A 12448-nucleotide genomic window follows, 5' to 3' on the forward strand; every position below is an offset into this window, starting at 1 on the left:
CTGTAAATACACAATAACATCTGCTAAGAATGTGTACACACACAAGATAATTCTACCTAATATGTCTGCACAACTTGGAAATGTTTGTGGAGTCATGAAAGCCCTGCAGGAGACTGATATTGTGTTGTATTCGTGCTGGTATAGAACATTATTCCACATTGTTTACAGTTAATTCACCATATTTCAAAATGCTGGAGTCTGCATGTCCCTGCACAGTGCACGTTTTGTAATTTACAATAGTGGCTTGTGCAGTAGGGAAGATGTTTCATAGGAAAATAACATACATGGTGGCCTGGAATTGTGGTGGAATATTTAAAGTTTAAGCACTGTAAGACATTAAAAAAAAATAGTCCTGTAATGTGATTTATTTTCACTGGCTTTACCATGCTCACATGTTACAAAAACAATGTCCACAGAAAAAAGTTTTAAATCATGGAGAAGAAATATCATCATGATGATTTCATTTGAATACACATTTAAAAGTTTCATCCCTCTACATACTAATGGGATTGAGGCCCCGTCGAGCCAGGTGATTACAGCTTCTCTACATGAGTGTATATTCAAACTATTCAGTAGTGATTTTAATAGTGCCTTCCTTTCATTTAGTAGCATAGGGCATACGGAAAAAATTTGTTGAATAGATTCGTCTTTATATCGCATAGTCTGCAGTCTCGATTTTCCCTTTTATCCTTCCATGCCTGGATTGAGTCTTTTGTTTCCCACAGTAGTTAGCAAGCACCTTGCGTATAACTTTGCTTTAACATCAATTAAAGCAATTAATCTGTAGTTGGTCGGCATTGTTGAATTTCCCCCTTTAAAAATTGGCTGGATCAGCATGATGAAAGAAAGCTACGGTATTTTGGGTCCTCATTCCCTCGCAGAGATCTCCAGTCCACTCTTAATCTAAGAGTGATTTGTGATGATACGTGGGTGCCATGAGAGGTCACAGAAGAGGGTACTGCTCTTATTAGTACCCTGTGCTATGGGCAGTAAGTGCTCTCCAAAGGGTGAAGGACTGGGCTAAGATACATTACTGGACCATGAATTTGGACCACGGACAGGGTTGGATTGGTAAAGCGGGCACATGGACAATGGCCGAGTGGCCGGTAACCAGGGCAGCCTGGGGCGGGGGGGGGGGGGGCGATTTGGGCGGTGTCTGTGCTGTACAGATGCCGCCAGCGGCCAAGTGGGTGCCTGAGTGGCCTTTCTGGAGGCAGATGGGCGTCCATTACCTCCCTTTTATCAACGGGAAGAGGTGTCACTCCCTTTCTCTTGCTGGGCCGGCCCATTAATGCATATTGAGCAGGGGCAGGGGGCCTGAGCAGAAGTGACCTCACTTGTTTTCAGGTGTGTTTATCCAGTGGGAACTAATCTGTGCATTTTTAAATAAATGTAAATAAAGTTAAGAGAACATGCCTCTGTCAGAGACCCCCCCCTTCTTTTTATAAAACTTCGCTGAAGCAATGTTTTGCGGAAAGGTGCCAACATGGTGACGCTGCCAGCTTATCACACTCTAATTGCAAGCTGTGATTCTGTGCTTGGAGAAGATGGAACTCATCTTGTATCTGATTGCAACAGTCGCAGGTGAGAAGAGCCCCAGTGCCGGCTTTGTGGAAATATCATGTCCGTTGAGTAGTGTTCAGGATGGTGGGTTGTCGTCTCCCCTAGCGCTCTCCCTGGCTGGCCTTGCTGCTGTCCTCCAGCTCCTCAGTGTCACGGTGGCACAGGCTCCCTGGAACCCTTTAAAGCTGGTAAAAATCCAAGTAACTGGGCCACCCTGAAGGAACTTGTGCTCCTTATCACATTATCACTGCAGGGGTGGGGGTGGGAGGGAAGGATGAGGGTCCGAAGCTCTTACACCAGCCTCAGCTCCACTCCTCCTCCCCAGAGACGGATGATTGGAAAGAGCCTCTCTGTGAAGGGGTCCCGTGTGAAGGTGTAGAGAAGCTCCATGGAATCAGCATTGTACACGGACAGCCGTCCCCCCTCGTAGTCCAGATACACCCCCAGCTTCAGGGGCTTCTCACGCGGGGACAGAGGGGTCTCGGGGTCACTGTGAGCCTTGTAGTGACCACCATACCCATGCACAGCCCAGACTCCCCTCCAAGGTAACCATGTGAATTGTCCATTCCTGATCACAGACTCTACTGCGACCCCCACATCCCACCCTCCCCCCTCCTGCAGCAGCTGCACCTCCCAGTAATGTCTGCCGGAGGTGAACCCCTCGCTTCCCATCACACAGTGGTAGTAGGTAAATCTTTTAGGGGTTTCCAGCAGGGGCTGTAGTTTGTCTTTGATTCCCACACGTCTCTGCCCCTCAGACAGGAGGATGCGAGGATGAGCTGTGTCAGGATCCAGAGTCACCATCACTGCAGAGAAGAGATTCAGAATTAGAGATTTAATGACACAAATAAAGGCTGTAATTACTGATTTCTGTTTTACACATGATTAATTTACACCACATCTGGAAGGAGCACACTGTGCTAAGAGCGCACGGATGTAGACCGATCTCTACACTAAAGCGTGCATTCATCTACAGCACACACTACACCAAACAGCACACTGCACTGCATAGACAGGACATTCTACTACACACTGCACTCCACCATAAAGAATATTACATCGCACCACATATGAAGCATGCTACACTTCACCACACTACCACAAATTATGCCTACTACACTACACCCCACTAACACACATGAAGCATACTATACTACACCACATTACCACACATGAGGCATACTACACTTTCCACACCTCACTACCACACATAACACACACTAAAGCATGCTACCACACATGATGTACACTACACTACACCACAGTATCACATGTGAAGTATACTATACTACACTACACATGAAGCATACTACACTACATCACACGACCACACATGAAGCAAATTTCACTACATCACACTACCACACATGATGCATACTACACCACATTGCCACACATTATGCATACTACACTACACCACACATGAACCAAACGACACCACACCACATTATCACACATGAAGTATACTATACTACACCACACATGAACGAACCTACACTACAATACCACATTTGAAGTATACTACACTACACAACACATGAAGCAAACTACATTACATCAGACTACCACAAATGATGCCCCCTATACTATTGGAAGTAGGGGATGCACACCTATTTAAATCGTAATCCATTGATAATCCAAATAATACATTGTTGCGTGCTCCTTGGAAAAGCGCCTCGCCCAATTGGCACTTGAAAATAGAATACCAACATTTTGGGGCGACATACGCCCCAACTCAAAGGCACAGCACACTGATGCTTAAGTCCTTAGCTTGTGTAGAAACAAATTGATCAAATATTAATCCATGTAATCATATGCTTGCACAATCTTAACAAATTCCTTCCATTAAATCCACAGGCACGGAATGATGCCATTATTCCAGGTTTCTTATGCTATTGATGTGCCCATCCGGACCTCTTTGCAATAACATGTACTGACGCATTTATTCATCCAAAGGCAGCTTTTATTGTAAACCCAATGCATTTCCGGCTGCTGAGGCCCTTCGTCAGGGGTCACTACAAGTAATAATACAAACAAACATTAATTATAAAACCATTATCTGTGCTCAAAGCTACAAACCAAATATTTAACTAAATACATTTTACTCCCCCCAAAAATATTCATTCCCATAATACTGTACTTATAGTGTCTAAGCAGTGAATCAAACTAACACCTGCTATTTACACACAACCTCTAGCTACAGCCGTTATAGATCATCAGTTCTAGTTCAAACCTGCGCGTTGTTCTGCCAGTGGCTCCCCTTGAAACGTCTCTTTCCTGAAAACTCCACCCTGTCCCGTTATATTACTCACACTTTCGACCTCCCAAACCTTTATATTTCCGGCATTTTAACCAATTTTAACCTCCGTGTTTAAACTTGCTGCCTGTGCCTCATTCTTCACCCCTTCATGCATTCCCAAACACAAACCATACGCAGCGCGCCTGCTCTCTACCGACTTCCTATGAACAACTTCATCTCACTCCCAATCACTAAATGCCTCGTAAATAAATACATTGACTCAGTGAGCTCGATATTAAAATTGGTCAAGTTGTCTAAACACTGCCCTTCGATTCAAATTTAACACCTGCAGCTCAGGTGTTAAATTCGAATCGAAGGCAATATGGGCGGGATTCGAACATTACGGGAGGGTTTAAATACGCAGGTAGAACAGAAACGGTCAATAACCCTTTAGAAAAGAAAGATGAGGATGGTTTGTTTTTGGCAGGTACGCCAGGTAGGTCACTTGAAACTTTCTGGAAAGTACAAGAAGGGATTAGTCTCTGACAACCATATAATATGACAACTTTGTTTCCCCAGAATGAAACGTATCTCTAGAGTCGCGTAAACAATAGATGGCTATTTCACTCAGTCACTTGTGCATGCTTCGTTTCACCAGAGTTGCTAAGAAATAGAGAGATGGGCGTTTTCAATAAAAGGATTTATGGAACAGTCTTATTTCTTAAGCATAAGAAATGCACTGCTACAATTGAAATGCTAGTTAAGAAGTACAATGTATATAATACGAATAGCATTATAAAATAGTACTGTAAAAGCATGATATGGTTTCTAAGCCATAAACATAGAATACATAAAGTGCATGAAATAAATACAGTGATAAAATCAGCGGCTTAAATACTCAACTGGTGCTTCTAAAATACGCCTACCCCAGTGTACCTAACCTAAGAGTAGTACGAGGGAGGAGTAAGTGGGGTGTAGCTTAAGTCTAGTAGTTTGCTGCTAAGAATCTGTTCCAAGAATTCTCTAAGGGTTTAATCAGCTCCGTACCTTGGTTTAGAATGATCTCGTATCTCTCTCTCAGGACTCGATCTCCCAGCAAACCGCAAGGGTAGGCTGGAAACACTGGAGCTGGATTTCTCGGCAAGAGAAAAGACAGCGTCTTCTCAGTGCGTCAGTTGGAGGGTCGGCTTCCTTCGGCACTTGCAGCAGCAGGGCGTCGGGCAAATAGTTAATCGATCTGCTCCTAAACCACCGTGTCTTTGACTGGGCAAATGTAGGCATATTTATACTTTGAAGATGCTGAGTTTGACGTAAGATTGGACATAATAACGTCATTGAAGCCTCAGTTCCTTGAAAACTCCAGGAGTTCTTGGATAAATTAATATGCAAGCAGGGGGAAGTTCCTGACTGCTGAAGGCGGGTTTTTCCAAGAAATCGATCTGGATTCTCGGAGGTTAGTGGAAGTAGCCATGCCGTATTTGGGCTGCATAGACTAAGACTAAATAAGGTAATGATTTCTATGCCTATATAAGGATGCGGTGAATAGATGGCAGACAAAGTGCATTCTCCCCCCGCCACACTGCATGCTTTACAAGGACCCAACCCCACATCAAACTCGGGAGTCGTACTTGATTTTCTGCAGTGTGCTGCTTGTTTATTAAAATTTAAGTTCTCTGGTCAATTACCTCATTGACCCACCAATCTCTTTATTTATTCGTACATATTCAAATACAGTATTTAGGAATAAACTTGCACTTATAATACAATATATACATTCACCGCCCATTCCACTGGGCCTTTTATTTGACTTCAGGGTTGCGCCAGCAGGCCACAATCCAGATCACCTGCCCCATACGTTAACCCCCTTCTGGTCAACAGAGCCGCAGGTGAGGAAAGCGCCCACTTGGGCAACCAGCGGCCTCTGGGGTAGGGCTGAAAAGCCAAGGCCACCAGCAGGTCGGCCCCAACTCTCCCGCCAGCCCAGAGTCCATACTGATTTAGCAAACCTGTTCAGAGTTAACTGTCTCTAGACAAGAAGTTCCCGTGGTATTCTTGTCCGTAACCCCGCTACTGCCCTAATCGAATCCTTATTAATAGGGATGGGTGGGTGGGTGTCTTCTCTTGGAGACGTCCGACTCCTGGATGATCAGCGGACAAAGAGGGGGCCTCTAGGCTGGTCGCGGGCTTTTAAGCCTCGCGCCCTACTAACACTTCCGGGGCGTACCTCGTCCTTGGTTCCCATTGGTCCTGACGCGACGCTCACTTCCTGGTCACGCAACCCGGAAGTGACCCGGCTCCGGGTCGGCCCTTTGGCTGCCACTAACGACGCCATTCCCCGATGGGGGTTGGCGCCTTCCATAGATGGCAGACAAAGTGCATTCTCCCCCCGCCACACTGCATGCTTTACAAGGACCCAACCCCACATCAAACTCGGGAGTCGTACTTGATTTTCTGCAGTGTGCTGCTTGTTTATTAAAATTTAAGTTCTCTGGTCAATTACCTCATTGACCCACCAATCTCTTTATTTATTCGTACATATTCAAATACAGTATTTAGGAATAAACTTGCACTTATAATACAATATATACATTCACCGCCCATTCCACTGGGCCTTTTATTTGACTTCAGGGTTGCGCCAGCAGGCCACAATCCAGATCACCTGCCCCATACGTTAACCCCCTTCTGGTCAACAGAGCCGCAGGTGAGGAAAGCGCCCACTTGGGCAACCAGCGGCCTCTGGGGTAGGGCTGAAAAGCCAAGGCCACCAGCAGGTCGGCCCCAACTCTCCCGCCAGCCCAGAGTCCATACTGATTTAGCAAACCTGTTCAGAGTTAACTGTCTCTAGACAAGAAGTTCCCGTGGTATTCTTGTCCGGAACCCCGCCACAGGACGAGGAGCTTACTGGCGGACTCGACCTCCCCCCCCTGCGCTCAAGAGCTTCGGAGACGGCTCCTAGGACTGTTTCTATAAATATCTCCATACCCGCCTCCGACAAGTGGACTCCGTCCTTTGCATATAACTCCGGCCTTTCTGCCTGAATTAATTTATGGCGAATCGCTTTAATACTCGATTGTTTCAGGATTTCCGCCACCGATTGGTTCAGTCTTTTGACAGATCTGTTTATTGCCTTCATGGGTGCGCCCCGAGCCCACACGAGTCTCGGGATGACTTCCGACCACAGTACTATAGCTTCTGGGAAAATGTTTTTGATTGCTGCTAGGGTAGAAAACAGGGATTCCTTCACTTCTCTCCTCCCGCCTGGAATCATGTTGTTGCCTCCGCAGTGCAACACGAATACGTCTGGCGAAGGCATGCCTTTTGCCAGAGCCGCTTTTACATCCCTCGGGACGTCCGCTAGGCGCTGCCCGCCTATTCCCACCCAATGATGGTCACAACCTCGCATCATGGTCACCCTGTCCCTGAGTGTCTTTTCGAAGTGCGCCCCGGCCCTGCGAATGAAGGAGTGGCCGCACCAACAGATTTGGGTTCTCTTAGGGGAGGTACCTAAAGTAAATATGAAGAGTAAATGTGAAGAGATACAGGCAGTCGATTCTCACAAAAAGGAACGCAAGCGAAAGATACGTCAGACTAATTGCGGGCGGATATAACGTTCATAACAAGATGATTTCCAGCGACCCAACCTTTTGATTACCTGTTCGGGTAGGCCTAGGCCAGCAGCCGTTGTCGCTGCTCCAATTCTAAACGAATGTGACGTAAATTCGGCCAGATCCACTCCGATCCGTGCCAAGGCCATTTTTACTACCCGAGTGAACTGGAACCTGGTAAGGGGTAACCCATTCTCATGAATCAAGAGTCTATCATCAGTTCCCTGGGGCCTAACTTGGAGAAATACCCTCAGCAAATTGACCGGACAGAAGGGCTCACCCTCTACTCTACCCAGTTGTAACCAGGTACCTCTACCCAGCGGATCCGTTTTCGATCTCCGCACCCTTAGCCGTAGTACACCTTTGGACTCGATTATATCAGAGCACCTCAGACCCCCTTCCCTATCTGATTTAGACGCCGGGAGTAATTCTGAAATTCTCAGAGCCCCACAAAAGGCTAAGGTATAGGCCACCCGGAACAACTGTGTCTCATACTGGGAGAAACATACGAAAGGGAGAGCTCCTAAGATTTTTATCAGTTTTTCTACGTTTATCGGCCTCCTACAATCTTTCTCCCCGGGCGCTAGGCGCTCCCAACCTCTCATTGCTCTTCTAACTCTCTGGTCTTTAGTCGGATCAGACACCCCCCGTAGACCCGCATAAAATGCTAAAGCCGACAGCTGCCTTTTCATGAATGCTACCGACTTCGCTTGCTCTTTCTGCTGCACGATGAAGCCTAATACACTCTGGGGGGCAAAGATGTCCGCTACACCCACACCCCTCAGGTATGCCATATACGACTCCCATGACCTCTGATACATACTCATAGTCCTTGGAGCCAAGGATGCAGATATCAACTCGGGGGCTGTGGGGCACCAAACTTCCATAGCTCCGCTGGGAAGGCTGACATTGACGTCTCCGCCTGGGGCCAATGCTCCCGGAACTCTGTTAACTTAAAACGAGACAATGCATCAGCCGCTTTGTTTTCGACACCTGGAACATGTTTAGCAGTGAATTGGACATTATGGCTCAGGCATTGCAAAACCAATTCCTTCAACAACCTGAGTACCCAAGTACAGGTGGCCCTCTGGCTATTAATCACCATGACTACGGACATATTGTCTGACCAGAATACTATACTCTTGTTTGCCAGCAGATCTCCCCACAAGTGCAAAGCCACCACTATGGGGAAAAGTTCAAGGAAGAAAATGTTAGTAGTCAGGCCTCGCTCGATCCAGTCATCTGGCCAGCACTGCATACACCATTTTTGACCGAATATAGCTCCGAAACCAATACTACCTGCAGCGTCGGTGAACAGCTCAAGATCCGTATTAGAAGAACAGGCTGCTCGCCACAATACCGTGCCATTGAAGTCCCTCAAAAAACTTTTCCAAATCATAAGATCCTCTCTAACTGTGGCTGAGAGCCTCACTCTGTGGTGTTTGGCCCGCAGTTCAGACATCGCCCTCGCTATACTCCTGGAGAAGGCCCTGCCCATAGGAATGACCCGCAGAGCAAAGTTTAGTTGACCCAAAAGAACTTGTAGCTGATGTAAGGTTACCTTCCTTGCCCCCAGGCAGCCATCAATAGCGGCCCTAAAGGCATCGACCTTGACTTTTGGCAGCCTGCACACTCCTGCTGTCGTATCAATCTCTATGCCCAGGAAGGTCAAACACGTGGTCGGGCCTTCGGTTTTTTCCGCCGCCAAAGGTACTCCGAGCGCCTCAGCCAAGCGCTGGAAGCCCAGCAGGGCCTTCCTGCACGACTGGGAACCCTCGGGACCCATGAACAGAAAATCGTCCAGGTAGTGGACTACAGCATGTGAGTTGTCCGAGGCCAGAAACTGCTCAACCGCCCATTCTAGGAACCTTGCGAAAGTCTCGAAAACTGCACAGGCAATAGAACACCCCATAGGCATGCACAAATCCAGAAAATAGTTACCGTCGAATGTGAAGCCCAAGAACCTGGTGTCGTCCGGGTGCACGGGCAGTAATCGAAAGGCTGATTCAATATCGGCTTTAGCCATTAGAGCTCCCTCCCCTAATGCCTGCAATTTCTCAATAGCCGTGTCAAATTTGGTATACTTCACTGAGCACAGATCCGGGTCTAACTTATCGTTGACTGAAAGCCCTGGGGGACTCGACAAATTATGGATCTGACGGAATTTACCCTCCTCCTTTTTCGGAACTAGACCCAAAGGGGAGCAAACCAGATTATGGGTAGGTGGTTCTGTGAAAGGACCCCCAACCCGCCCCAACGCTACCTCCTTCATGATCTTTTCTCGAGCTGCCTCCATATTTTGCAACACTGAGCTCTGATTGCGAGGTGGGACAATGGAAGGTGGGGCTGAAGACGGGATGCGAAAGCCAATTGTAAAACCCTGCAGTAGGAATTGAGCCTCCCCAAGATTATCGTATTTACTGAGGAGGTGTGTCAGGACATGCCGTTTAATTGGAGTTGGTAGTTTTTTCAGGGGTCTTAGCTGGCTTTCCTTTTGGGGCACTGTGGCTGGCTTGTTCTTTGGGGTTACTGGTTTTCTTAAAACACCTAATCTCGGGATGAGAGGTACCCCCGCAGTAGGAACAGCAGTGTTTGAATTTACACGAGACCCCCCTGGTACACTCATTTCTATTAAACTGCCAGCAGGCCTGTTTTTTCTCACCGACCCCTTTGTCAGTCCGAAAGGACTGGCTCTGAGTTGAGGGGACTGGGGTAGGCGTTGAAGGGGTGGAATAAAAGACTGTATGCCACAAATTAATCTCCCGTTGGTCCCATGCTATACCCGGGTGAACTGCCTGTCCGACTCCTGGATGATCAGCGGACAAAGAGGGGGCCTCTAGGCTGGTCGCTGGCTTTTAAGCCTCGCGCCCTACTAACACTTCCGGGGCGTACCTCGTCCTTTGTTCCCATTGGTCCTGACGCGACGCTCACTTCCTGGTCACGCAACCCGGAAGTGACCCGGCTCCGGGTCGGCCCTTTGGCTGCCACTAACGACGCCATTCCCCGATGGGGGTTGGCGCCTTCCATTATGCCTATATATGGGCATGAAACGGGAATTTACACTAGGGTCCTAGATTCCTACATAACACCCACTCCACACTTATTAAGTTCAATAATACTTCAGCACTGAACATATCTAAAGCAAAAGTGTTTACAATCCCACCCCAAAATACATAAATGCATTTGAAATAGGTTTGCTCACAGAAAATTAGTATATACTGTATGCAAAAAGGTTATAGGCGTCATTTGAAATCAAACATAAATCGTGAGCATATATTCACTCATTGAATAAAACGAAAATACATTCATCAATTGATACCTGAGAGCTATTTCCTGAGACATACCCATAGCATAATGTATTCAATTCTTTTTTGGTCATAGGTTTTAAGCCAAATATTGTTATTTTGGAAGTTCAAAACGAAATCTTGTTCTCTAAGAATAGTTCTACTTTAAGCAGATAAAGTTGTGCCAAAAGTTCTATTTTAGAAAAAGTTCAATTGGTAGAAGGTTTTTTTTTTTTTTAAATGAAGGCCGAATTGCAGAGTTCAGGGACCGCTGTGTGAATTAATCAAAAGTTATTTTCAGAGTCGGGAGAAAACATCAGATCGTCTAGGCTCGCAAAGAAACCGTCTACCATTGTAGGCGAAAGTGGAACCACTTCCGTTAGCAGGTCGAATGTGCATAGATGGGGATCATCGCCGTCAGCGTTTGATGCATTAGCAGTGTCCGCAGCAGGTAGTACCTTTGTGCCTGTGATGTCAAGTATCTCACCTTCAGTTAGATTTGCTGGTGAGACCTCAATGAATGCCGTCATCAGAATTGCCAGCCGTTTGGGGCAACACGATGCATGAGCCATTACAGAACCTAGCAACGCGTCCACATCCGTAGGCAGGACTGATGTAAGTGTAAGACAGATGTCCAACACGCATTCTTCTCCGCAAAGCAGGCATCGTAGAACAGGTAAGATGGAATCTTGCCAAAGTGGTCTGAATGGTAGGAACCCAGTCGCATTCAGATCTCCTAAACGAGCCAAACCTTGAATCTGGGTGATGCGTTCACAATATCTCATGGCATGGAGCGTTCCCTCCATGGTTGTCTGGATATCGCTGTTTGCCGGACTTGCCATATCGGAGCAGTAGAAACAAAAATAGAATTCCTGCTACGAGTCCCAAGATGAGTGGTAGTCCGCCGAACACAGAGTGCACGAAATTTGGAAAAATGCCTAGGACTGCTTCAAACGGTGCTAACAGTCCCTAAAAATATGTGTCTTAAATACATGTGCGATGCCGCTGGTATCAGACATGTTTAAGATTTGACCTAACATTTCTGCGAAATGTATGGGGCAGTTTGTTGATAATAATGCATGTATCTCTGCAGAAGACCTTGCTACTTGCAGATCATACGTTTCTCAAGACGAGGTCAGTGGCACATTTTTCTGTAAAAGAATGTCTTTCATTCTGCTTAAAGTATCAATTCCTATAGAAGAGATATTCAGTGAAGGCCATAAAGTCGTCTCCCTTCCTGTCTCACTTTTTGGATACAATACTTGCATACAACAAGTGACCGTGGATGACACAGTTACGAGATAACTTTTTCCTGGCAACATGCCACAACAGCTGTGATCATTCAGCATAACGTAGCTGCCTGAAAATAGGTTCTATTGTTGTGGAGGGTGAACAGTGCAGGTGGCAAGAGGTTATTTGTAGAACTGTCATGACCCACAGCAGGGCTGCTAAGCTGCTGTTTTTTGTGCCAGAAAAGGCTCAGAGGATTACAAGTCAGAGCTCCTGTCACCAGCATAAGACCAGCCAGAAAAGATGTGGAAGTTGGACCAGCCCTGATGTGGGTCGTGTTAATTAATACTAAGAAAGGTGCTACTTCTTCGATTGACTCAATCGGTTTTCAACGTTTTTAAGCTTATAGACAACGTCGCTTTAAACAACAAGCCAGTGGCAATACCAATCACGTAAACAAACAGACTGCCCTGATGAAGTCTAATTGCATAAACTGCTGTAAATAGACGAAACACGTGTTGGCTAGT

At 46.5% G+C, this 12448-nt stretch overlaps 1 protein-coding gene across 1 annotated transcript in view; it reads right to left on the reverse strand.

Moving 5' to 3' along the window:
* Positions 1 to 355: 355 nt before the first annotated feature.
* Positions 356 to 12448, reverse strand: part of LOC147668159 (E3 ubiquitin-protein ligase TRIM39-like) — a 155922-nt gene continuing 143829 nt past the window's right edge. Inside the window, exon 6 of the mRNA XM_086948738.1 lies at positions 356 to 2369. Coding sequence (XP_086804864.1) covers positions 1855 to 2369 — 515 coding nt within the window. The 3' untranslated portion in view covers positions 356 to 1854. The remainder of the gene's footprint in view (positions 2370 to 12448) is intronic.

This window comes from Lissotriton vulgaris, unplaced genomic scaffold (assembly GCF_964263255.1).
Source record: "Lissotriton vulgaris unplaced genomic scaffold, aLisVul1.2 SCAFFOLD_695, whole genome shotgun sequence".
NCBI classification, from domain to species: Eukaryota; Metazoa; Chordata; class Amphibia; order Caudata; family Salamandridae; genus Lissotriton; species Lissotriton vulgaris.